At 35.0% G+C, this 26,943-nt stretch overlaps 4 protein-coding genes and 1 pseudogene across 4 annotated transcripts in view; 4 read left to right on the top strand and 1 right to left on the bottom strand.

The window, feature by feature from the left end:
• Positions 1 to 7,869: 7,869 nt before the first annotated feature.
• On the top strand, positions 7,870 to 8,587 carry LOC111369933. The gene has a single exon (XM_022991667.1). It carries the CDS (start codon positions 7,996 to 7,998, stop codon positions 8,380 to 8,382), a length of 387 nt encoding a protein of 128 aa, XP_022847435.1. The 5' UTR covers positions 7,870 to 7,995; the 3' UTR covers positions 8,383 to 8,587.
• A 787-nt stretch (positions 8,588 to 9,374) lies between these two features.
• LOC111369934 lies at positions 9,375 to 12,629 on the bottom strand. Its single transcript, XM_022991668.1, has 3 exons — positions 12,520 to 12,629; positions 12,342 to 12,443; positions 9,375 to 9,748 (listed from the first exon to the last, which is right to left on the bottom strand). The coding sequence occupies exons 1-3, from the start codon at positions 12,538 to 12,540 to the stop codon at positions 9,632 to 9,634; spliced, it is 240 nt and encodes a 79-aa protein (XP_022847436.1). The 5' UTR covers positions 12,541 to 12,629; the 3' UTR covers positions 9,375 to 9,631.
• Positions 12,630 to 13,276: 647 nt separating this feature from the next.
• LOC111369164 lies at positions 13,277 to 14,403 on the top strand (annotated as a pseudogene).
• Positions 14,404 to 19,841: 5,438 nt separating this feature from the next.
• On the top strand, positions 19,842 to 23,082 carry LOC111369932 (protein disulfide isomerase-like 1-4). Its single transcript, XM_022991666.1, has 9 exons — positions 19,842 to 19,994; positions 20,164 to 20,244; positions 21,451 to 21,537; positions 21,668 to 21,726; positions 21,913 to 21,981; positions 22,065 to 22,146; positions 22,245 to 22,379; positions 22,573 to 22,629; positions 22,759 to 23,082. Exons 1-9 carry the CDS (start codon positions 19,857 to 19,859, stop codon positions 22,924 to 22,926), a joined length of 876 nt encoding a protein of 291 aa, XP_022847434.1. The 5' UTR covers positions 19,842 to 19,856; the 3' UTR covers positions 22,927 to 23,082.
• LOC111369163 (proline-rich receptor-like protein kinase PERK12) overlaps positions 22,948 to 26,943 on the top strand; it is a 4,303-nt gene continuing 307 nt past the window's right edge. Inside the window, exons 1-2 of the mRNA XM_022990642.1 lie at positions 22,948 to 22,978; positions 26,387 to 26,918. Of these exons, the coding sequence (XP_022846410.1) occupies positions 22,948 to 22,978; positions 26,387 to 26,918 (563 nt within the window). The remainder of the gene's footprint in view (positions 22,979 to 26,386; positions 26,919 to 26,943) is intronic.

The following is a 26,943-nucleotide window of genomic DNA, read 5'->3' as shown; positions in this document are numbered from 1 at the left end:
TCTAAAAATTTACTTATAAGTAAAAAAATCACTTCAAATTATTTAAAACTAATAAAAAAAACTTATTATTTAAAACTAATAAAAAAATTTATAATTGTAAAAGCTACTTAGATAAAAAAATAATAACTTCAACATTTTTAAATAAATATATATATGTGTCTGTGTGTGTGCGCGCGCGCGCGCTGCAAAGAGTGAAAGTTCGTGCAGGGAGTGCTTTAGCACTCCGTGTGCACGGAATGCTAAAAAGCGCTCCGCGCTCAATGCACGAATGCATGGAGTGATTGTTTTTTTATTTTTTTCTTATTTTTAATGTTTTTTATTATAGTAAATTTTTTATTAATACTTAATTTTAAAAATTTAAATATATCTAAATATTTATTTAAAAATGTTGAAGTTAATATTTTTTTATCTATAAGTAGCTTTTATAATTATAAGTTTTTTATTACTTTTAAATAATTTGAAGTGATTTTTTACTTATAAGTAACTTTTTACATTCTAGATAGTGTAATCTTTTTATTAATATTTAATTTAAAAAACTAAATATATCTAAATATNTATATATATTTACTTATAAGTAGCTTTTGTAATTATAAGTGAAGGAGGGGTTAATTTATTTATTATTATTTTTTTTACCTATAAGTAGCTTCTACAATTATAAGTTATTATTATTATTTTTAAATAACTTGATGTGCTTTAACTTTTTACATTCTAGATAGTGTAATCTTTTTATTAATATTTAATTTAAAAATAAAAATAAATATAAAAAACTCTTAAAAGATGGGGTTGGGATCACTATTCATTCTTATCACTTAAGTTTTCACACTTGCTTGGTTTATACTATTTATTAACTGATTCACAAAATGTCCCTTAAAAATAGGTCTTGCTCTCTATCGCTTTCATTTCTCCATGCCAAAAAAAAAAACCTACCACACTGATTCTCAAAATCTGAGATCTTGAAACTCAGAGGGTCTAAGGAGAGGTCTTGAGAATGAAACTACAGTATGAAGTGTATGAAGTGACAAGACAATCTAATCAAAGACGAGTAAACAACTTATTCTACAGGAGTTTCTCAGTTTATTATTTTATCGTTTTTCTTCAACTTTTTCTGTAACCTTTTCTTTATTTGTAATTTTTTATTTTGCTAGGGTGGGAGCTTAATTCAAATTCTTTAAAGAATTCAAATCCCCAACCAAAATGATTTTAATTATAGCAAAAAAGAAGATATAGAAACCCTGAAAAATGAAAATGATTGTATTAGATAAGAACAACATAATGTCATTGGTAAATCGGGTTTGTGGCAGGTTTGTTGTCGGAACTACTGGGGAGATAATACAGAGATTGGAGGTAAGTGAGGAACAATGGTCATAGCGCCAAAACGTTGTTACATTCAAGCGCGTTCGCAAGAAGTGGAGGAAGATTACAAAAGACGTGGTCGGAGGTGTCAATTAATCCACGGGCTGCCAAAATCACTTTCCCTTCTTTCCTTAAAAAAGTTGAATCTTTGTGTTTATGGTCTATTTTGAAGTACTTGTGTTTCAAGTTAGTGATTTGGGAATTTGGTGGATTTTGATATTAGCGATCTAAGTTTGGTCTTGGAATTGTTGTTTATTTAATAACTATGTAGACTTATGGCATCCAAATTGGAATAGAAATGACATTTTCAATTTTGAAATGGTTGTTTATGAATGAAAATTGTCATGTTGCCAATGGCTTTTGAGAAATAGTTGTAACTCATTAGTGATTTTCTATTGAACCGATTTTACTCCATTTTATTTAATTGATGATTCTACCTTGTGTAATTTCATTAGACTTAGGCTAAGTTTCTTGGAATAAAATGATGCATATGCTTGTACATGCCAATAACGTTCATTTGGAAATATTCAGTAGCAAAAATTGTTGGAGTGTTCTGTAGTAGTTGATTAACTGAAAGCATTGGATATGCTATTTGGGCAAAAAAGATTTGGGGTTATTGATTGTTTTTTAGTTTTCTATGTTTTCTGCATTCAGCGTGTTTCGTTATTGTTTAAAAATGCGTGATATCTTTAAACCTTATCTATGCTAAACTAAGAACTTTAGAAATTATGCTGACTGATGTTCTAACTTTCTTTTATTTTGCAGTCAGGGCTCAAGAGTATCCATATCAATGTCTTATAAAGCGTGACTAGAAGAATGCAATATTTTACCTCTGTTTTGCTCTTTCGCCATGTAAGTAAACCTTTGTTGAAAGTTTCTAAGATAACTTATAAATTGAAATTTGCTTGTGTACCAAATGATATTTAATCATTTTCTATCTAGTGAATTGACTAAGTAAAATTTTGAAGCTTAACATCTATAATTAGGAGGATCTTTAAAAATCTGTTGGGTTATTAGTCTTAATATCTTGTGAGTAGAGACATCATGTTTGATGTTTGCTAAATATGTTGACTTGGTCCATTAATTTTTCTTCATTTCTGGCACCGCAGGGACTATTTTGAATGTCATATAGCAAACCTTAGTGACTATTTCAAATGCCATGACAAATATTTATGCTACTATTTCAAATATTGCAGCTCGACTAACATTTTAAAAAAGTCCTTCATACTTTTTTTTTAAACATATCTCATTAACTTTTGTCATGTAGCTTCGATGTTCGGCTAGCATTTAAAACTGGAGCCTTTGTGTCCAGAGAAAAAGTCGACGTGGAAGAAAGAATTGAATTCCATACTATAAATGCTCGTGGTTTGATATTTATACATTTGATTTATAAATTGCTAGACAATTATATACTATCAATTCTAATTGTAATGCAATCTCTATATGTCAATAGAGTATTATAAATGATTATTTTATCACCTATCAATGCAAATGATGAAGGCGACATACTATAACCCAACATATTTAACACACTGACATTACGTTGAATAATCCAACCCGTACATTGCACGGGTAAAGACTAGTATTTATAAAAGTGAAATTAGGTCAAAAATTGTACAAAAAAATCGTTTCCATATAAAATTTTAGGAAAAAAAAAAACGATACAATCCTGATTTGCGAAATTTAGCTTTTCGTGAGCCCGGGTTTTAAACCTCTGCTTTTGATTTTTCAATTGGGCCGCTGCCCAGTTACGCTTTCTTTCAACTTGCATTTTATTCTGTGAATTCGATTCTTGATTCTTTTAAATCATGTTCTCTCGTAATTTCGGTCCTTTAATTTCAAATTGTATCCAATTGAACCTGTAATGTCTTCAATCTTCATTTTGTGGTCCGAAATAACTATTGAAAGATTGCATTTTAGTCCCCATGTTTCGCTTTTCACCATTTTTTTGTCAATTTTTGCTTCTTTCTTTCAATTCCTCTTTCATTCAATAAGTTCTGCCTAATAGACAAAATATACACAAGATCAGGTTATAATTTATCAAAAGAACAATGAAATGTCAATATTTTAAGGTTCGAATAAGTTTATAAAATATACTTATACTAACTATGATATTAAGAAGTTAAAATCTTACTGCTTATTGAACAAATTCTACCACACTATGGGTTCAAGTCCTTAAATGTTGGAATTCAGTTCAACTAGTTGCTGTAAGGGGCACTGCTACGACAATTGGTTCTTCAACTATGGTTTGTAGAGTAGCTTAATAGTAGGGATGTGCATGGTTCGGTTTTCTCATGAACCTGACCAAAGTGATTTTGATTTTTTTTTCTCTATTTTTCTATGTTGAGGTTCTCTCATAAACAGTTTGACAATTTTGGTCGCTGACGAAAACCTCACCAAGTTAGTTTTCTATTGTATTCCTTAAAATGTGTCGATAAAAATTGCCTTGAATATTTATAAACACAAGTCAAACAAACTTTTATCAAAGTCCAACTATATTTATAGTGTTTGTAAACGTTAAATTCGAAATATATTAAAGTGCCTTAACATTAGAGGATGAATCATTTTCCAACAACCTGCCCCGTACTGCAAGTGAGACCTTGTGGACAAGGTCTCTTTCTTTGGCCGACCTTCCTTTCGATTCATTGTTAGTATTTAGATACGTGTCTTTCATTATTGATTTATAATCTCTACGCTTAGGTATGTTTTGAAAAATTATTAGGATTTGGTTATATTCCTTTCTTGTGATGATAAAAACTTCGACACAAATTATCTTACCCGTAAAATGATACTCCATGCACACAAATTTGTAGACTTTGTCATAAAACGATATAATATGTAAACAAAAGAAAAAGAAGGAAAACTCGATATAGTGAAGTTTGAGGAATCTATTTCGAGAGTACAACTTTTGGTCGTAGGGCATTTTACAGGTACATTAGCAGTCGAAGTGGTTATTCAACAATTACAATCGTATCAAGGGATAAGAGACATAGGCTTAAAAAGAGTAAAAAAAAAATGATCTTTTATAAATATCGACACGTTAGGGTGTTAGGCTTCGTGCGAATTCCGATGTAAGCATCTTCTATTAGAATCCTCGTATTTAAGCCCACGTGTCAGTTAAAATGTGAAGTTGAGAAAAGATATTTCTAGAATTATTTGAGGACCAAAATCATTCATAAGAAGCCAAAATTGGATTATTTCAAGCATTTATGGTATTCAGTCCACGTGGTACCGCTTTGTACCGTCTATGACTCCATTCCATTTGATCATTCATTTTCCATCATCAATTATACGCTCGATATTTTTTTCCTATGTTTCCCTATATAAACCCGAAGTATTTCCTCTCAATTCAAATCATTTTTCATGATCATCCTCTCTAGTGTCATATGATATAGTAGTACATCTCTTCCAATTCCAAATAGTTTTCGAATCGGATAAAATTCAAGATTAATGGCGAAAGGAGTTGTTATTGACTCTTGGCTCGAGGTTGCACCGTTGCCTATAATAGTTCCTAATAAGCCGTCACATTCGCCTAAACTTGAGACAATCGAAGAAGATAGAGCAGAAGGGCATGATGATACGTTGATTGGTGATTTTAAATCGAATTGGTTCAATCAAAATATTTGCCTTTTTCTATGTGGCTTGTCTGAAAAAATAGTTAGAAAAGAGGGTAGATTGCATCTAATTCCTCGACTTTAGCATGGGGAAAATGCATTTTGCAAACTAGATTTTAGTGGCTTGTAAATTGTAATTAATAATAGGTAGTGCAGAAGATGGCTATTGACTCAAATGTTTATAGCTTGAGCTTGTGCTATCAAATTTCCTATTATCAATTTATGATTTGGGTAGAATAATCTTTGCTGAGCCCTGATTTTATTTGGGTAAAATGCAGTGTGTAATTTAGTTTCTTGGTGCAATTAAACTATGACATGATAAATAATATGTTGTAATTTTAAATTAGGGGCAAGTGATTTTTGGGTTCGGAAAAAAATGGAGCTCACGAAAATTCTCACATCCATATGGGCATAAATGCATCTTTAGACAGTGGACAATGTGAAAGCGATCACACTGTCACAAATACTGTTATTCGCATAGATTGTTAATGGTATTGAGTGATTGAATTTCTCAAATGTAGAGATACGAGTCCAATTTAGATGTGCAATAATGTAATGAAACCTAAACGGTCATCAACAATTTAGATTAATAACAAAACTCTACTGCAATATAGACTGATTATCATCTAGATTCTAGATGCATCTCATTATCCGTATGCAATGTTGTTCTAAGAATTCTACTTAGAGAAGGCCTTAACGTGATTATATTTTAATTGAGGCAAAGATGAAGCAAAAATAGATGTGAACTAAAAAGAAATTTCAAACGCACTAGTTCATCACGTGATAGTAGATAATTGATTTTGATCGATAAGCTTGTTGGTTCTAATAGAATGTTAAGATTAGATGGAAAGAATTTGGAAAATAAATAAATAAAAACTCCAAGTTCAATATTTTCAGTCAAAAGACAACTAAGCTGTTAACGAGATAAATGATAACAAAATATTAAATAAAAACCTATGATGAAATAAAGACTACAACTTCCTTTCGTTAATTAATAAATTGTAATAGTTAAAATTAAATTAAAACCAAGATTACACTTAAGAAAAATCCCTCTTCCTCACAAATTAAATTTATTACGTAAATATAATTTATTCAATAATTTTAGAGGAGAGAAAATGAGAACATGATGTTGATGTTGGATGTTGGATGTGACAAGTGATGCTCTAACATGGACTTAATTATGTAAACTGAAATTTAACACATTTAATAAAGAGTGACAAGAAAGATACGTGTTTCAATATGATTGAATAGAAACAACGAAAGTTGAAGGGCGGGCATTTGAACTGGAATGGACGGTGGCTAACGAACAGCCAAAAGTTCAAGCAATATTAAATAAATATTTATTACTTTCGACAATTTTTATTATATGCCTATATATTTTTAATTGAGAAAATCCATTTGTACATAAATGGATTTGGGAGAAATAATACAGAACTTTCACATAAAGGTGGGTCTCATGTGAATAAAATAGTACAAACCCCTCTCGATTGTGTCTCATCTGTATGGATTCTGTCAATCGTCTTCTGTACATGTAACATACTTTAACTAAACGAGCATGCATCAAGTTGTACTTAAGCACATTTAACGAATGAATCATTCACATTCATTGCTTGTTATCATATTCATTTGAAAGTCAAGTGGTACTTTTCTCTTGAATTTACTTCTTGACGCTAAACCCAGCAACTATTATAAACTATAACAAACTCATAAATTAGATTTTGGTTGAATGGATAATTTTCACAACCCTTTTAGAAACAATGAAGAAAATGAGATGTGTGTATCATTTCTGTTAATAATCATAACTCTTCTTCTTCTTCTTCTATTTACCTTTCACCACAAAAGATGAGTGATCATAGTTTTTTTATTTTTTTTTATTTTTACTGGGCAATGATATGTGACAGGGACAAGCGCTTGAATGAGATGCTGTAATTAGCCCTTTATATACACTAATCAAAATATGCATATTTAGAGCCTTTTGCTGGCCCTTTAAGCTAAGTAAACTCCAAAAGTTACTTTCTATATATTTCCCCATGAAACACAAACAAAAGCAATTATCAATATTAATGATTAATGATCATTTAAGTAAACCATTTATTGTGATAATCAAGTAGGTCGGTTTGTTGTATAATAGAACTTGTTGTATAGAACTTTAATGACGATTATGCTCGACCTAGTGTCTTTCATGAGGTAGAGCAAGCTCGTGGTTGCATCCTTTTCAAGAGACTCTTTCATCATGTTATAGAATTGGCTCCCATTATCATTTTTGAGCATGTACGTTTTTTATCTAAGCCTGAATTTACAATGTGATCTTATATTTTTTACTAAGCCTTCTCGACCTGAGTGAAGATATATAACTAGTATCACAAATGAATTATTGTCCTGGCTAACTCGGAAAACGTGCCTTCATTTGAAATGATCTTTACACGAGAATGAAAGGAAGAACCTATTGTATCTACACTCTACAACACCATACTTCATTTGGCATCATTTAGATATAGTGAGAAATTTCCATAAATTTATTTTGATGAGCCCCACTCCTCCCTAAGGCACTCAAGTAGAATAACATAATTCTTAGAGCCACTCTAGGGCCAAAATTTCATAATAAGCTATCATCCGTGCTTTTTCCTCTCACGAAAAGTATGGATGGTAAAAACCACACCAAGTTAAGTAATATTAGCTGCAAAATAAGAATTATTCTCAATAAAATTTATTATTGACTACATATTAGTAAAAAATAGGAACAACGGGAGCTTGTTGACTTTTCAAAATAAGTCAAAGTGAGAAATGTTCGTTGACCTATTTCTAATATATAAAATAAAGTTGAGCGACTCAAATGAAATTTCGACTATCATCTATTACCATTAGAGAAATTGCATTAAAAAGACATCCCCATTATTAAATCAAACACCTGGAATAGATTCAAGTCCAAGCAAAAACCACTAGACACTATAAAACCAACTCTTTACTCCAAATGGCATGTAAGCACCCTTAAAAACCATTCCATTCCATCACCTCAAAATCAACCTCAATGGCTCTTTTGTTGGTCTTCATCATTCTCTCACTCTCCATTACCCGAGCCGAGGATCGAGCTCACGGGCTCGTCAACGAGAGTCCCACAGCTATCTCACCGGAAGCATATGCATATTTTAACCCCGACACTCAACAGTCGAACACTAACAACCCCTGTGACTCACCAGACTGTTCATCCCTGCCCCTAGCAGCCACGGTAGTGCAATCTACTCCTGCACATGAAAGCTCATCGACTGGTGGAAATCCGTTAGGTGTCGGTGGCACTGCTGGTATTCCTATTGTTTTCGTGTTCGTCTGCCTCATTGCTATGGGGATTTACTACGTCGTGGTCAAAAGGCAGTCCAACTTGCGCCGAGCTACTACTGTTCAGCAGCCTCAGGTCTGATTTTCAGAGTGGCACGAGTACATCATTCGAGATTTTTCAAGCCCAAACTCGTTCTTCTTCTCCTCCTCTTTCTCTCAGCTTCTTCCGACCTTGATTTGAGTTCTTGTTGAATTGTAGGCAGCAATATGGTATGTTACAGATAGTAATCTATGAGCGTGTATTCAATACCTAGTACATATATTTGATTGTGCTTAAAAGCTATTTATTCTGCCACATATAAGTTACCTTTTATACTAACAAAACTTGCTTTTCTAAAAACAAAGTCTTAACGGAGGAGTTATTTTAAGCGCAGTCGAACACATTACTGGTTCAAGGGTGAATGCAGGGTTTAGAGATAAATAAAAAATAAAAAATAAAAAATAGATAAGGCTGGACTAAAGAAAAAGCAATATGTATTATACTAAATTTTGCTTGGATACATTGAAAATTTTTCCGACATACTTGAAAATGTGTAATTTAACGACACTCATGGTACATTTGGAGAGGTACAATATCAGATTAATAATAAGGATATACATATCCTTTATAATTTCTAAAACTAGCAAGGAAACGAATAAAAAATTGCCGCCACAGTGGTATAAGGTTCTGTTGATATGAGAAGGTGTGAGAGAAACCACACAACTACGATATCTTTGGTACATTGAACCATACGGACATAACTATCTTTCTTAATCATGTTCAATCATATCCAATCTAACATACCAAAGTACCCCATAAGAAGCATCAGTGAATGCAATTTATCAATTATGACAGATTTTCGACAATCTGTAGATGAAATTCAAGCTATTATTCATGTTTACAAGTATGCACGAGTTCGGAGAAAAATCGAAGGTTCAACGTAGAATGATGACAGCCTGAAATGTGAACTGGAACGACCCACATCAAAAAATCAGAATGTATATGCATCATCATTCATTCTACTGCAACACTCGAATTGAGAATATAAATGAGGAAAAACAAAAAAGATCAATTATATAAGCAAGAGCTGAAAATAGATGCCGAAGGAAAAAGGTAGGTATTTCAAGAATATTGCATTGTACAGTACTGTATAAAGCATGACATCAACAATGGACAACAGACAGACCTATTTTTTCTTTTTGAAACAGGATATTCCCAGTATCCACTACGAAGTACTTTGGCCTTGATGTTATGAAATTACAGAGAAACAAATGGAGAGACTATTGGTAAGGGCCTCAAAAACGAAATTGATTTTCATAAAGAGGTCATAATTATATTATGCCCAATATTTCTACCATCCACGTGAACTAAGAGACTGAATAACAGGTCCCAATGTCTTGTCCACTGCTTTGTTCCATATGCGAGCAAGCTCTTGACGAGACCTTCTTCCAAAGATAGGCTCGTGTGGCTACAAAATGTCGAACAGAAAGTTCTAGTCATATAGAAATAATAAAATGAATCTCACAGTAAAAAAGGCAAACAGAATATTTTAAGTAGCTTGAAATGGGCTCGTGGGACTTCATGCACCTTCTCTCCCCTCTCTGGTTAACATTGGACTCAATGGGATTGGTGCAGCCATAATAAGGAATATCATGCCCTATATATTTTTCCTGAGGTATTTTGTTAACCACAACTACTCTTTTCTCTTCCTCCATTATCTTTTATAATATTTTCTCCTAAGATGTTACAAATATTAAAATATTATACTAAACGTATTCCTATTTTCCCTCTTCACATTAATCATTGGACATTTCATTCTAAGATGCTGCTTTCAGGAAAGGAAAATAAAGCCCTTGTTTGAGCCCCATTTTTGTGCTAAAATGTATTCTAGAATAATGTTTTGTCGGAGAATGTGTGATTAAAAAGTAAGGAAAAATTTTGGATTTACGTGTAAAATTATTTTGTCGGAGAATGTGTGGTTGAAAACGAGTATTGAAAAATGGGGGCCAAACATAGGCAAAGTTTCACATTTCATATAAATAAATACACACATCAAGTTGGCCCCAATTGTAATCCATTAAATAAGCAAGAATTGCTTTCAATAGGATGATGTTATAATACGTTTCGAGACACCTTGTTACATTCACAAACCAAAACTAAGACCGTATGAGATGTATTCAGGAAACGCTGAACCAATGCTTTCAACATTTTAAAGTGAAAACATTAACTAGAATCAGAAGCATTCACAACGGAAACCTAAAAGATAAGGTAGATTGGCAACACCATATGCACAAGTGGGTTCTCAAGATCAGTTACAACTCTCACTTTACTGATTACCTCTAACTTCAACTCTCAAAAGGTGCTGCCCATTGAAAAACAATAGAAAATATGGTGTAAAACAGAATATATTTCATAGCCATCTCCGAGACTCAAAACTTATGCCAACACATTAAAGAAGTACCTTGTCTTTTGTTACTTTGTTTTTTAGGCATTCTGATCTCTTATGTTGGGTCATACAAACATTTGAGCACGAGTTACAGTATTTTCCAGTTAGCAATCGAACTTAAATACTGGTGATAATACTTGTCTAAGAATGGTAAAATCGTATTTTGATCCTTTTTGTGTGTGCATGAATGTGAATCTAAATGTATTTCTCCCCTGAATCTTTCATTATTGTGTTGCAAGAAAATTAAATCCATTGTGGGGGTCAACTATGGGATTACTTCTAAAATGGGTTGAAAATATTTTACATTTACGTTGCTCACTCATTTCTTAGTCAGTTCTGTTATTTTCTTCTGTTAGCACTATTGTTTTTCGTTAATGTGCCATGAAAACACTCATTCTTCAGAGTTGTAACATACTTCCTCATAGGAAAGGATGGCAGATTAAGAATCAACATAAAATTGTATATACCTCGTTCTGCTTTACACGCCGAAAAAAAAAGATTGTTCTGATAGGAAGACTTGAAAAGAAGCTAAGGGGGGGGGGGGGGGGGGTGTTATTCTGACAGGAAGACATGAAAAGAAGCTAAAACTTCAAACGGCATCTTTCAATGACATCGCGAAACTTCAAAGACAATGCATTATCTAAAATTTTTTACAACTCCTTAATTTACAATCTTGTGGAATTTTACTCTGAAAGTCATAATGTTAACAACTCAATCTTCATACAAAATCTCAACAATATTCATTACTTAAGTGCTTCTTTCGTTCATTAGGACTTAGGAGACAATTGTTTCGAATTTGACCAATTGAGCTATCTAGAAACAATATATTTTATTATTTCTTCCACTATAGAGTAGCTCGAGTCTGAATTCATGGTACACGAGTAATAGCTGCTGTTCTTACAACAGACATGAGAAATTTTGGATTTATTTGACCTTTTTATTCATAATACTAGCGCACTTATAAGGCTTTACAATTCCGTTGAAAATTGAAATGTACAGAGTTAGTTGCAAAATTTGCAGGTATTAATAGTTACATTAATCTTCTTTGGTTTTAAGAGGAGATTATAAATCATTAAACAATTGTCTCCAGTAATTATACACTGATTTAATCTCCAATCAAGTCCTTACAAGTGCAAAAAGCTTGCTCAACTTTTAAATGCGTTCAACACAAGAATCAAGACTAATTTGGCAAATTTAACGCCAACTTCTTTATCAATGCATTCATTTTCAGTCACGACAATTTCCAGACTGAAACAGATATCAACAACATAAACCCCAAAACTACAGTAATTAATACCCATCCAAAGTTGTCATAAATTTCAGCTAAATACAAAATTACTGAAACACGATGTACCTTGAACACCGACTGTAAAAAAAAGAATAATTCTGATGGATCATCACCCTATGTGGTAACAGTGGTATGTCAAATTAAATACTGGGACATGGAGCCTATTACTCTAACTCAATGCCATCTAAACACGATGATGGTCATCAGTGATGAAAAATAGCAAACCGACCAAAGGATAACAATAATAATTTTAATTATGAATTTTAGGTTTCAAGGATAAGCTTGATTATAACAATAATCGCGGAAAAAAAAAAAGAAAAAAAAAACCTGTGATTGAGTCCGAGAAATGGATTCATAAATGCTCTTCCGTTGCTCAAAAATCACAACTCCCGTTAATATGCTCCCCAGTGCCGCGCCCAGCAGACGCTCCTGCAAACATAAACATATAAATATATACATATATTATATGATACATAAATATGTATATGATTTCATTTGCGAGGACCTGAGCTAGAACGCTGATCATGGATTGAATCGAATTTTCTATCAGGGAACAAATTTCGTGATGCAGAAAATGAGAAAACTGGTGGATTTTTTTAAGGGTACGGAAAAAGGGAAAGGAAGCAGTGGAATAAAATATTTTTATCTTTTTCTTTTTTCTTCTTATAAATTATTGGTCCCCAGCCTATGACTTCTATGGCAAGTTAGTCTTTAACTTTTAAAATAGAGCATTATAGTCTGTAATCCTACTTGGGCAATCACAATAGATCGATGGACCTAGGGATGACAATCGGGCTCGTCGACTCAAGCTGCCAGTAGCTCAGCTCGAAAAAAGTTCAAACCCGCCTTGATCGGGACTTGGGTCAAGCCCCACTTTTAGGTGCCGAGCAAATTCCAAACCAGCCCTTGTGGCTCACCAGTTCGGGACAACCGAGCATATTTAATTAAAAAAAATTTAAAGGCAGCTTGTTGCTGCCAGAAAATAGACAGCAGGTGCTGCCTTTTATATATATATATATATCCAAAACCTAGCCCGGCTCGGAATCGAGCCTAATTTTTTTTTTTTTTTTTTGCCAAGCTTTTGCTCGACCCAGCTCGGACCCGTAAAAAAGTTCGGATATTTTACCCGATTTGAGCTCAAGCCTAATATTTCGGCTCGTGAGTCAGCTCTTCTCATTGATGGACCATAAATAATATAATAGATATAGGAAAAAAATGAAATATTCTAAGTGTACATAATGGATACCATAATGGTGTTCATAATGTCGAGATGGCGCCCCCTTATTGGAGGGGGTGCCTGTGGGCTCGGTGCCTCCTCCAATGGGGAGGCGCCACCTTGGGATTATGGACATCATTATGGTGTCCATTATATACCCCAAGAATGGTCCCAAAAAAATTGGCTCGTTCTATCGTAGCCCTCCATAGTTTCACTCTTGTTGGATTCTTTCATCCCCAAAATTTCTTCTAATCTTTTGATTTTGTCTCCATCTGACCATAGTGATCAAGTTTGGTTCAGCCATTAACATGAATAAACCATCGAGTAACAAAATCATGATTTGATTATTGGACCAATGATTCCTATTGATAATTATTGGATCACATATTTAAAATTTCCGTTTGGTCTCATTTCTTAAAATTTACCTTTTAAAAATTTTATTTTCAATCATATATTCTATTATTTCTTTTACCAAAATTTACTAAAAATCTGATTTTAATTGATATTAGAAGGGGCAAAATGTACTATATATTAGTTTATGATACAAGCAGCAAAAAGTCAATTCGCTTTCTTCCTCCATCTCCATAAAACCGAAATCATAGTCAGTCAGATCTCAATCAATCCCCTATTCCGATCCGAGTCAAACATACCACTCAAACCAAAAATGCCGAGTCGACTCATTCTTCTTCTCATGCTCGCCTCTCCCTGTTCGCTCTCCTCTCTACTCCGCCACCGACGACGAGGAAAACCTGAGTTCCCTCGAAGATGACGAAACCGACATCTCCTCTGAGTTGAAATACCCTCACTCTAACGCCGAATACTCTGATGATGAAGATGAAGAATTCGAGAATTACGACGATTTCGAGGCCCCGTCGAGCTTTGGTCACGAGGAGGACGACGACGAGATGGCCAAAATTGATGAGAAGGACGTCTACGTTTTGACGGACGGGAATTTTAGTGATTTTGTCGATTAAAATAAGTACGTGATGGTGAATTCTATCCGCCGTGGTGCGGTCATTGCAAGGCCCTGGCCCCGGGAACGCGGCTGCTGAGCTGAACGCGGAGAATGTGAAACTCTCGAAGGTGGATGACACGGAGGAGAATGAACTGGCGGAGAAGTATGAAGTTCAGGGGTTTCCTACTGTATAAATCTTTGTCGATGGGGAACATAAACTGTTAGTGGGTCCCTCCAATGTGGGGGAGACCAGACAATTTATATTTTAGAAGTGCAAGTTGGGCCCAATGGGCTACTATGATCAGCCCAGTTATTCTTCTGGTTCCGGACCAACGTGTATTTCCGACTATGGTATTGGACCATAAAGTGTGAAAACCCTTGTTCTTCAAAGTGTGAGCGGTGTGAGCAGATTTGAAAAAAAGAGCAGAGATTAAAGAAAGAAACCAGCAGTCAACTAGAAAGAGAGTCATCAAAGTTCTTCCTGGTGCTGACAGATTGTTTATCGTAGTTGCTTGGAGATTTTGGTGGTATCTTTCTCTTCCTTGTAATCCTAGGGTGAGGAGTTATTTGCTAGCCAAGATTACAATCTTGAGTATTTGTATGATACCATATTTGTCAGCCTCTAGAAATTGCTCCAGAGAGAATTGTTTATCTCATTTTTTGTTGATAGTGGAGGTCTGTGGTTTTTCTCGTTTTCCACATAAAAATCTCGGTGTCTTGATATTGATTTTTTTCTCTGCATATCAGCAAGTTTGTATCCAGACTAGAGTTGCTATCATCTGTTTAATCTCACGAAGAAAGGGTGAAATTTTACTGTTGCATATTAGAGAGTATTGGTGTCAACCCCGACAAAGTATTATCAAAGCTTCAGGTTTTTGGTAGTGAGTTTTTGTGTTGATAAAATTGATGAGTCAACTAGTAGCATGATCAAACTCACTTCTTCAAATTATTCAATTTGGAAGACTAGGATGGAAGATATTCTGTACTGCAAAGAGCTGTTTGGACCCATTGAGTTGAAAGGTGTTAAACCAGACAATAAAGGCGAAGATGATTGGAAGAGATTGAACAGGAAAGCCGTTGGTCAGATTAGACAATGGGTTGATCAGAGTGTCTTTCATCATGTAGCCAAAGAGGTTGATGCATTCAGCCTTTGGCAGAAGTTAGAGAGTTTGTGTATCGCACAGAACAAAGCCTTTATGATAAGAAGGCTGGTGAACTTGAAGTATAGGGATGGAAGTAGTGTAGCTGAGCATCTGAGTAGTTTACAAGAGTTGTTGAATGAGCTGTCTACTATGAAGCTTGAGCGTGGGGATGAAGTACAAGCTTTGTTGTTATTGAGTTCCTTGTCAGATAGCTGGGAAACCTTAGTTGTATCACTCAGTAATTTAGCTCTAGAGGGTAAGATTACCATGGAAATGGTGAAGGATAGTATGTTTAATGAAGAGGCAAGAAGAAAAGAACAAGGTACTACTTCTCAGAAAGAGGCACTTGTTACAGAAAAGCAGGGGAGAAGCAAAAGCAGAAAACCACATAGTGATGGCAATCGTGATAAGCCAAGAAAAAGGTCAAAGTCCAGAAGTGGTATAAAATGTTACTATTGTAACCAGCTAGGGCACTACAAGAAAGAGTGCAGAATATACGAGAGGGAACAGTCTAAGCAAAAGGAAGAATCTCATAAAGAAGAAAAAAACACAGGAGCAATTGCATCCAGTGGTGAGATATTTATTGCTTGTGATGATGTGTGTGTTAACCTTACATGCCAGGATTCTACCTGGGTAATTGATACTGCAACTTCGTTTCACATTACACCATGTAGAGATTTCTTCTCTTCCTATACCAATGGCAGTTTTGGCTGGGTGAGGATGGGAAATGAAGCAAAATGTCAGATTGTGGGCGTGGGAGATGTAGAGCTTGAAACAAACACGGGATGTAGTTTACTTCTGAAAAATGTTAGACATGTTCCTGATATGTGTTTTAATCTAATGTCCATTGGCCGATTGGATGAAGAAGGCTACCACAACTATCTGGGAGATGGAAAATGGAAGCTCACGAAAGGTAATCTTGTACTAGCCAAGGGAAAGAAGATTAATACACTCTACGGGACAACTGCACAACTAGTCAGAGGAGATGCAAATGTGGTAGAGAGAGAGACTTCCAGAGAGCTATGGCACAAGAGGCTTGGTCATATAAGTGAGAAAGGACTTCAGATTCTTGCCAAGAGAAAATTATTATATAACGAGAAAAGTATGACTCTATCACCATGTACTCACTGTCTTGTTGGTAAACAATCTAGAGTCGCATTCCATAGTCATCCTCCATCTAGGAAGAGTGATATTCTTGATCTGATTCATACTGATGTGTGCATGGTGAGTACTAGAAGTCTTGGTGGTGCACTTTATTACGTGACTTTTATTGATGATCATTCAAGAAAGGTATGGGCTTTTCCTTTAAAAGGAAAAGATCAGGTGCCAAGTGTTTTCAGAGATTTCCATGTGAAAGTAGAAAGAGAAACGGGAAGAACACTTAAAACTGTTAGAGCAGACAATGGTGGTGAATACAGAGGGCCATTTGAAGAGTATTGTCAAACTCATGGAATCAGGCTTGAGAAAACAGTTCCCAAGCAACCGCAACATAATGGTTTGGCAGAGAGAATGAACAGAACTATATGTGAAAAAGTCAGGTGCATGCTTTCTCATGCAAAATTGCCCAAGTCATTTTGGGCCGAGGCAATGAGGACAGTTGTTGATCTCATCAACCTTTCTCCGTTGGTTCCTTTGGATGGTGATATTCCAGATAGTGTGTGGACTGGGAAAGAAGTTTCATTGAAGCACTTGAGAGTGTTTGGTTGTAGGACATTTATTCATGTTCCAAGAGATGAGAGATCAAAGCTTGATAGCAAGGCCAAGCAGTGCATCTTCCTGGGTTATGTACATGAAGAGTTTGGGTACAGATTATGGATGAAGTTGTTTCACATTGATAAAATTCATACTGATGATAATGGGTCAGATATGATGACAAAACCTTTGTCCGTGGAGAAGCTTGAAACCTGTAGACAGAAAGCTGGCTTGGTGGAGTTCCCTACATTGTTGTGAGGGGGAGATTTGTTAGTGGGTCCCTCCAATTTGGGAAGACCGAACAATTTATTTTTTAGATGTGCAAGTTGGGCCCAATGGGCTACAATGATCAGCCCAGTTATTCGTCTAGTTCCTTCTATTGGAACAACGTGTATTTCCAACTATGGTATTGGACAATAACGTGTGAAAACCCTTTGTCCGTGGTGAGCGGTCTGAGTAGATTTCAGAAAAAGGGCAGAGATTAAAGAAAGAAACCAGCAGTGAACTTGAAAGAGAGTCATCAAAGTTCTTCCTGGTGCTGACACATTGTTTATCGCAGTCGCTTGGAGTTTTTTTTTTGGTGGTATCTTTCTCTTTCTTGTAATCCACCTGTAGGGTGAGGAGTTATTTGCTAACCAAGATTACAATCTTGAGTATTTGTATGATACCATATTTGTTAGCCTCTAGAAGTTGCTGTAGAGAGAATTGTGTATCTCATTATTCGTTGATAGTAGAGGCCTTTGGTTTTTCTCATTTTCCACATAAAAATCTCGGTGTCTTGATATTGATTATTTTCTCTGCATATCAGCAAGTTTGTATCCAGACTAGAGTTGCTATCATTTGTTTAATCTCATGAAGAAAGGGTGAAATTTTACTGTTACATATCAGAGAGCATTGGTGTCAACCCCAACATAAACCTTATTCTGGTCAACAAACGATGTGAGTTCCCCATTTCACCTCCATTTTTTTTTTCTTTACAGACTTCTATGTGTAAATGATGGTAAAAGTGAGTGCTCAAATTGGGGTATATCAGCTCTAGGATATTGTAGAGAAAGAATTACGAAAGATTTGCAGTTTTTCAGCATCAAATTGAGAACTTTGGAGTTAGATCAGAAATTCCAAACTCAAGGTTTGAATACGTAGATAGAATTGGGTAAAGATTTTAGCTTTAAAATTTTCTTATTAAAATGAACGAAGGGATTCGGATTTTGCTTTGTCTTTCTGCATTGAGGTGAGGGCTGAAACGAGTTTTCTCTGCTGATCAGATTATAAAACCTATATTGGTTAGTTAAAATAAATAAATAAATAAAAATAAAAAAAATGATAAAAAAACCTTGTCTCATATGATTGAGGAATATAATGCCAGTCAATATGGTTGCTGTATAAAAATATATTGGCCTTTTTTGCTGAGTGTCGGAGTCTCTGTTACTTGCCTGTCAGTTAGTATAGCTCCATTTTTAACTTGACATGCACTAAAATGTACTTTTGATGTGAGGGCATGAAATTCATCTCTCGAGTAGCTTTTCAAGGTCAATATCTCCTGAGCTAGCATATTAATTGTGAGAGGTGACATACTTCTTAGAAACCACCACCTATTTATCAAGATGGCCTGTTCAGAGAAATGCCATATTGCCATACAACTCGGGGTGATTTTCTGAGTTCAGAGTTGTTTTACTTCTAAGAATCGGAAAAAATTCATAGCCCAAATACTATGAAACTTCTTTTTGGTTTCTTTTGTCTTTCAGATTGGGGTTTTATGATTTCTCTAGCCAAGCAAAATAAATATTGTTCTAGTTATCTATTTAGAGTTCCCATGTTTTATATATTTATTTTGATAAGGCAATTTATTTTTATGCAGGGATGCCATTATGACCTGGATTAAGAAGAAAATTTGACCCGGGATATCCAACATCACCACAACAGAGGATGTAGAGCGCACATTAACTTCTGAGAGTAAAGTTGTTTTGGGTTCCTCGATTCATTAGCCGTATGTGTTCACTTGCTCTAGCCTTTTCTTTGATGATGTATTTAATTGATATGACAGATAATCACTGAATCGTGACATTCTGGTCATGTAGACTCCAAAGTTCTTCTGTCGTAATAACGTTGATAATTTATTCCTAAGCTAAATCATGTTTACAAAGCGTAGATGGTGCTGCTCTACTGTGACAATCAGATGTCATGTATGTATCTGACCCATTTGTAATCCTTCTCTCCTTCTAGAATTCTATTAGTCAAATTTGACTGGAGGAATATATCGCATGTTAGAAAATAGTCCCCATGATAGTGACTCACTTTCCTTCTACTGGGTGTTGGTCTTTGGGTTTTTTATCTTCTCAAAGTTACTCACGAGCTGTTACTTTTCTTCTATTCTTCTGCAGCTGATATATTGTGTATTGAATAAAAAGGTCTCTGATACCTATCAAAAAATAAAAAGGTCTCTGATACATGTCATCCTCTCGGTAGTGAGGCATACTTTATTGACTTGTATAAATATAATATCTAATTTTGTTATTTAAGGCAACGACCATCAGTTCTTTTATTATGTAAGAATATGTGAATATGTTTCAACTCTTTCAAAGTAATATGGGATGCTATTTCATTACACTGGCATTTTGCAAGACTTTTAAGTGGACCGTCATCTATATTTTGAAACTGGGTGTTGTTCTTAACAAATACAGGGCCCTGAGAGCGAGGAGCTCGATGCTGCATCAAAGCTTGATGATGATGTTGATTTTTACCAAACTGCAAACCCAAATGTGGGAAAGATGTTTCACATGGAACCCAGTGTTAAACACCCTGCTTTTCCCCAGACCCCTTCTTTCCCTCTCTAATTTATGCTCGTGAATTGTTCAGTTGGGCAGTTCACAAAGTCCTCGATAGCTAAGTTTGTTTTTGCCAACAAGCTTCCTCTAGTTACCACTTTTACCAGAGAAAGTGCACCTTTGATTTTTGAGAGCCCAATTAAGAAACAGGTATTGCTATGAGCTGTTCAATTAGCTTTGACCACTTCATAAAAATAACTGCTACTAGTAATTATGAAGACAGTTTTCTTATGGAGGACTTTAAAAAAATTAAAAAATAAAAAAATTGAGAGCTTTTTATGGAGGATTTTACTTTGTCCTTTATGCTTTCTATTCTCAGCTGTTGCTGTTTACCACATCAAAAGATTTGGACAAGGTTGTTCCAGCATTCCAAGAAGCTGCAAAACTTTTCAAGGGAAAGGTATTGCAAATTTCTAAAGAGTTAAAGTTGATGGTGTACTTGTCAATTTAGAGATGCTTTCATAAGAAGTCAATGTAAACATACTTATAAAAGAAAATAGAAGAGTCCGAAGTTTGTGTTATAGTGCCTTCAACATTTTCACCATTGGTGAAATTGCTTGCTATGAGGATATCAATGTTTCCCTTGCTCGGTTAATTGAAAATCTCAAAACATCCATTTCTTCTATTAAATCTCAATATTGCTGAAGACCAGTTGAAGTCACACACACTCTCTCTCCTTCCCTTCAAGCACAAGGTTGACTTGTATGCCCAAAACAAGTCCCAATACTTAATGTAATTCCAGATATTTGCAATTAAGAGATGTTATGCTCCACTAAGTAAATCTTTGAGAGATGACAAACATCTTTTTCCTAGATGGCTGCTGAAATTCCACAGTTGAAAAAGGTAAAGGTTAAAGGAATTCATCGTGAAGTCTATTAAATCCCCTACTTCATGTTGGAGTTTCTGAGAATCTGAGATATCACAAGTGATTTTTTCAAATCCTCAAGAGGTCAAAAAAGCCTTGTATCATACTTATTTGGGATGGATTCTCTTTTACCATTTTTACTTGCCTTGTTCTGTTTGATTTTAGTTTTACCTTATCCTTAAGTTTTGCATCAAGAGTTCCCGTATCTTTTTCATTATTGCATCTAGCAGCCCCCTTAATGTAGTAATACAATCTTAATTTTTTGTTCAGCATATATAACCATTTTTACTATCTTTAATCGACTCTGAACTATTATTGTTTCTTAATATGTTTTTAGTGTTTCACCGCAAATGCGTCTCAGTTTATCCTTTTTCTTCTCAAACACTGAAGAAGCAAGGCTTTTAACTTTTATTGATGAAAGCTGATCTTCCTAGCATGTGAATGGATAAAAATGATAGAGGAGCGAAAAAAGCACAACCTGAATGTAAACATTGAGCCTCCGTTTCGATATAAATTTATAAATGGTTTATAATTCCAATCAAAGTCAATCATTAATTTCAAACACGTTGATAACTACTATTTATTATTATCCACAAATTTTGTCGGCCCACTACTAGCTCTCTTCATAAACCATTTATAAATTTGCCTAAAGGAGGCTAAATTTTTGTTAGGCTTATCCATTTTCTTCTGTGGGAATAAAATTTTTTCTCTGTTACAACACATTTTTCCAACATGATGCAGCTTTTATTTGTACACGTGGAAATGGACAATGAAGATGTTGGAAAGCCCGTAGCAGATTATTTTGGAGTAACTGGAGATGCTTCAAAAGTAACATTTCTCAATGCTTGCTGCAGTTTCTCTACATTTCCACTGTTGCTTGAACAATAGGTCTTTTAATTTACGGTACAATGAGATGTTAAGCTGCCGATTTTCTTCTTATACGTTCTGGGGTACACAGGAAATGATGATCCTGAGAAATATGTTTTTGATGGGGAAGTCACTTTTGATAAAATTAAGGTTGTAACTCTAAACTGCTGCTTTCATTCCATTATTGGCTCAACATTCCTTCATCTGTTGAGTTATCAGAGATATTTTTTTTTATTTTTTTTTTCCTTTACTCACCTTTTCTTACTCGCAACAAATTTGAGCGGTGCATCATTCTTGTTGAAAATTTGTGGTTTCTGATTATTTCTTCTTTATTAGGCATTTGGAGAGGATTTCCTACAAGACAAGCTCAAACCATTCTATAAGTCTGATCCAATTCCCGAGAGTGTAAGTCGTACATCTTTCGTGGGTGATCAATCTATCATTTGATAGTGCTGATCATTTTTTTCCTTTAATCTTTTTTGTCACAGTGATGATGGCGATGTAAAAACTGTCATCAGGAATAACTTTGATGAAATTGTTTTGGATGGGTCTAAAGATGTTCTTCTTGAGGTATAATTAGGATTAGTAAAAATTTGGAAGCTACAATTTTCCTTTTGGATATTCTTCTGAGGTCCTTTCCTAATGTTGGGTTATAAATTCTTGTTCAGATTTATGCTCCATGGTGTGGCCATTGCCAAGCTCTTGAACCAACTTACAAGAAGCTCACCAAGCACTTGCATGGCATTGAATCTCTTGTTATAGCCAAAATGGACGGAACCACAAATGAACACCCCAGGGCCAAGGTATCATCATGCAAATTTTCCTCGGGCCCCAAGATATCCACTGATTCCTTTTCAAACAGTATTCTTACTATGATCGAAAATAGAGCATGTTTAAGAAACTTTTTGTTTCTTTTAGCTTTCTTTCTTTATCGGAACAGGATTATAGTCGAAGAGACCTTTCCTTAATAGAAAATTGTTTACACTTTTTTTGTAGGCCGATGGATTCCCTTCTATTCTCTTCTTCCCAGCTGGAAACAAGAGTTTCGAACCTGTGAGTAGTGCTTGAAAACTTCATTCTGGATTTTCAATGTTTTTGGTTCATTTGGATTGTTCTACTCTCCGCTTCCAAAATTATAATTCGACGGTTCCTCATTTTTTTTTTTTTTAAATTGCATGGTAGATTACTGTTGACGCGGATAGAACAGTTGTTGCATTCTACAAATTCCTCAAGAAACACGCTGCGATCCCTTCCAAGCTCGAGAAACCAACTTCGTCTCCAGCATCTGAGGATTCTAATGGCAAACGAGGCATTAAGAGCTCCAGCAGTGATGTAAAGGATGAACTTTGAATATTATATTGTAATAGAACGATGTACTATTTTGTCCCCAGCCAGGCTACAGGTAGATACAAGAGAAGATAGTGAAATAGAGATGGAGAATCTGAAGCAGAGACTAATTTATTATTATTATTATTATTATTTGGGAATTTTACTCATCAAAATTTAATAATGGGATTTCCCTTATTATTATGGAAAAATATATAAGTAATAATTTGAGTTGAGTTGGACGTCACTTCCGTTTAAATATAACGTTAATTATCCATCTTAGAAACATGCAATTCTAGAATGTTCTGATGTGGTGGCCGGTTATCGTATGCCACGTTCCTCTAATAATAGAAAGTTCACCAATTTATAACATGTCAGATTTGTCTTTAACGATTTGAAGGAAAAATGATTGAGAAGAGAAAAGGAATGGGGGCAAACGGGAGCTGAAGTATTGTCTTAACATTTTTTTGCTTCAAACGTAATGAATTACAAAATAAATTAAGCCTGTTTGGTCCGAAAACTCATCATATTATAAAATTTGATACTTTGAAATGGGGAATTATTAACTAGAAATTTCTCGTCGCAAGTCAGCCTGACTAGCTATCGATCATGCCTCTATCAAATACCATTCTTGCTCTTGCCATGATCCCACATAACAGTTATGCATTATCGAGTATCAATGCAAATATTTCCCCTAGCATCATAATTAAGGGCCAAAACGATCTTTTGACCGAGTTATGGGTGACACTTATTCCATTTGTACAGAAAATTATTCTACAGAATTGCACCAGAAATTTCACATTATGCAGATCCGATGTTTTGATAAAAAAAAAAAAAAAAAAAAAAAAAAAAAAAGCCAAAAAATGCCCCAACCCCCCTATTATGTCTTATCTATTGGCATTTTGTAAAATGCATTCTATACCTGCAAAATTGCTTTATGGGTGATGGTATTTGATGGGTAAATGTCCACGAAGTCATTATTATTTGCACTAATCATTTATAGCCTTAATTTTGCTATCCAAAAAATTAATTTTGTTCAAGTAATTGGAGTCAAACACGTTAAATATATAGATCATTTGAACACTGTGAGTGATGAAAAACATTACTCATAAAAATATGTTTAGTATATGAGTTGGTTAAGCGAATGCCGGTCTTTGGCTAGAGATGCGCCTTTCTTCTATTTTTTGATTATCAATTCTTTAAAAATAAAATAAGGTCTTTCTTTACTTCACTAGTTAAAATCTCTATTTGAATTGGATTAGTGCCCGCAGGAATGGAACCTACAAACAAGGAAAAAGACTAGCTTATTGGCCCGATTTCGAGCTACTAGATCATACCATACAAAGTAGGTGATTGGGAAAGTGGCCACAGCAGACCACTAGAGGTTACCCCCTATCTCTTAAATCTCTTAAAGGCTGTTCAAAATAAATATCTCTTTCTTTCACTAAAGAGATGGAATTCAGGGGTTAGCTCTGCAAATGTTGAAAGCTTTTGTACTGCAAACATAAGCGCAAGACATTCTTTCTTAACTGGAGTATACTAGTGTTGCTTGACGTTGCATATTAGAACTCATTAAAACCATATTCGCGTCATTATGTTTGATAAAAGGAACGAGGAAAGCTCCAATAGAAAGCTCAATATAGCCAAAGGCAGGTGAGGTGGGTAAGGGCATTGAGGCTTTCGTTTCAGGGAAGGGGTGGAAGACTGACCTTGATAACGATGTTTTAGGCTGGAGAGTCGGTAATTCAATTGGGATAGTAGGGTACGATGCTTCGGGTTCCATGTCCATCTCAGAGCCTATCCATCACAGGGAAGGAGGAACGTTGACATGACTTTTGCTTCCTATAGAATAGCTTTACGAGAAAACTACTTTAATTTATGTTTAAAAACTAATTTTTTAAAAGAGTCATATTTCGAAAGTGTTTTTAGAGATGGTGACACTGGATCATTAATTTTCAAAAACTCTTCTAAATAGATACATTTTCATAAAATCAATTAAATGAATTTAAAAGCAATTTTTAAATTTCAAAAATTTCTTTTGACTTCTCAAAAATAATGCCAAACAGCTCAAACTCAATAGATAGTGGACCAACGATTGAGATTTCATCATCCGCAGAGACAGGCAATACTGCACCAACAAAATTTTAATCAAAATCAATCATTACGTAGTTGCAGTGCCAATCAATTGCGGGTCACAACACAATGGATTTCGCCTTTCTGAATTCCACCCCCTTTCTGAAAGAAGGAATTTCATTTTATTTTATTTTTTGATTTGTTTTTTAACTTTTACTCGCTAATTATAGTCCTTTTTCCCTCGAGATACGTTTCCTTCCCATGTTCCCTCCTCTTTCCACGCCAAACTTCTATCCCATCCCAAGTGAACGCATAATCCCCAATGAATCCTTTTTTGCAAACCTATCATGAAAAAGTTTGACAATCATGTGTTGTCAAAATTCGAACCTTTAGTGTAAAAAGTAATTTTTAAAATGGATGAATATTATATTGTCAAGTAGAATAATGTCAACCAGTACTGCCAACAAGAATTGTACATACAGCATGACTCAATTTATAAAACCTCCATTTGGGCCCCCCTTTTTTGGGGATAATGTATTTAAAAATAGTAATTTTTTGTAGAATGTGTGTTTACAAAATAAGGAAAAATTTTGAATTTATGTATAAAATTATTTTATAAGAGAATGTGTAGTTAATGTGAGATTTCAGAATAATGGAATTGGGGCAACATGTTTAAGGCAAATTAGATTTCAATTTTACCTCTACTTTTTAGCAATTATGCTATATGTACAATCGTATTTGTACAATCGTGGATGACAATCTTTGTTGGCATTATCACATCTATCCATTTTTTGAATTGTCAAAAACTATTTTTAAAATCATTTGTCTGAATTTCGCCACCTTAGACATTGTCAACAATGCTTGTCAACTAACATTGTACAAATAGTTTAATTCACTTTTTAGAATGTTTAGTTAGAAAATGAACATTAAATTGAGTTGGTTGCAGTTCGAATTAAACATTTTTGCAAAATTCAATTATAAGTTAAAATGACATTAAGCACTCGTTTTAACAAGACTTTTGAAAAGTTAAAAGTTACTTCTATGATTAAGAATTTGTTTAGATAATTTTTTAAAAATATTTTGTCTTATTATGAGAAGTAAAAGCAAAAATCCGAGCCCTAAATTCGATTTTCCTCCTCATTTTCCCTCCCCTTTTTACTCACTTTCCTTTTATCTCAAGCAAGTAGAAACAAATTCCCCTTCCTAATCACGCCTCAATCCTACCCAACCTTCAAAAGTATTCTCAACCACGTTCTCTTCCTCTGTATCCTCTTCCTATCGTGCAAACACTCGCGACAGTTTGCATTTTCTTCTGATAATCATTGTCATTGTAACCTTGATCTAGATTTTGTACTTCTCTAGCTTTCTAGAACTGAATTTGATCAGTAATTACTTCAATTTTGCTTTTCAGATCTTCAGAAAACCATCGGAAAATCAGTAATGGCTTCAATTAACACTCACATTCAAATTCTCACTCTCGTTCTCTTCTTCACATTCGTTTTCTGTATAAACAAAGTGTTCTCTGCAGATCCGCCGGAAAATTCCGCCAGTTCATCTCAACATCCTCCGGCCGACGCACTCTCGCCTCCACCAGACCTATCTCCTGCAACACCATTGCAATCGCCATCTCCTGCCCCTTCAGCCTCACTTTCTCCCCCTCCGGGGCCTCCGCCATCAGGTCTCTCTCCAGCGCTGTCTCCGACATTAACCAATTCTTCTGCTCCTCACAAGTCTCCAACTCCGGCACCCGCACCGTCTGTAGCAGGCGACGCAGAGGTAAATGCGAGTAATGTGGAGTCGGAGCCGGACTCCTCCTCCGGCGGGTTGAACAGCGGACAGAAAGCTGGTGTGGCAGTGGCAGTTGTCGCCAGCGCGTGTATCGTTGGGGTCGGCGCGTTGGTCTACAAGAAGCGCCAGCAGAATGTGCGCCGCTCGCAGTACGGGTACGCCACCCGGAGAGAAATTCTG

This window comes from Olea europaea, chromosome 20 (assembly GCF_002742605.1).
Source record: "Olea europaea var. sylvestris chromosome 20, O_europaea_v1, whole genome shotgun sequence".
NCBI lineage: Eukaryota > Viridiplantae > Streptophyta > Magnoliopsida > Lamiales > Oleaceae > Olea > Olea europaea.
This window is presented reverse-complemented; position numbering and strand designations above follow the sequence as displayed.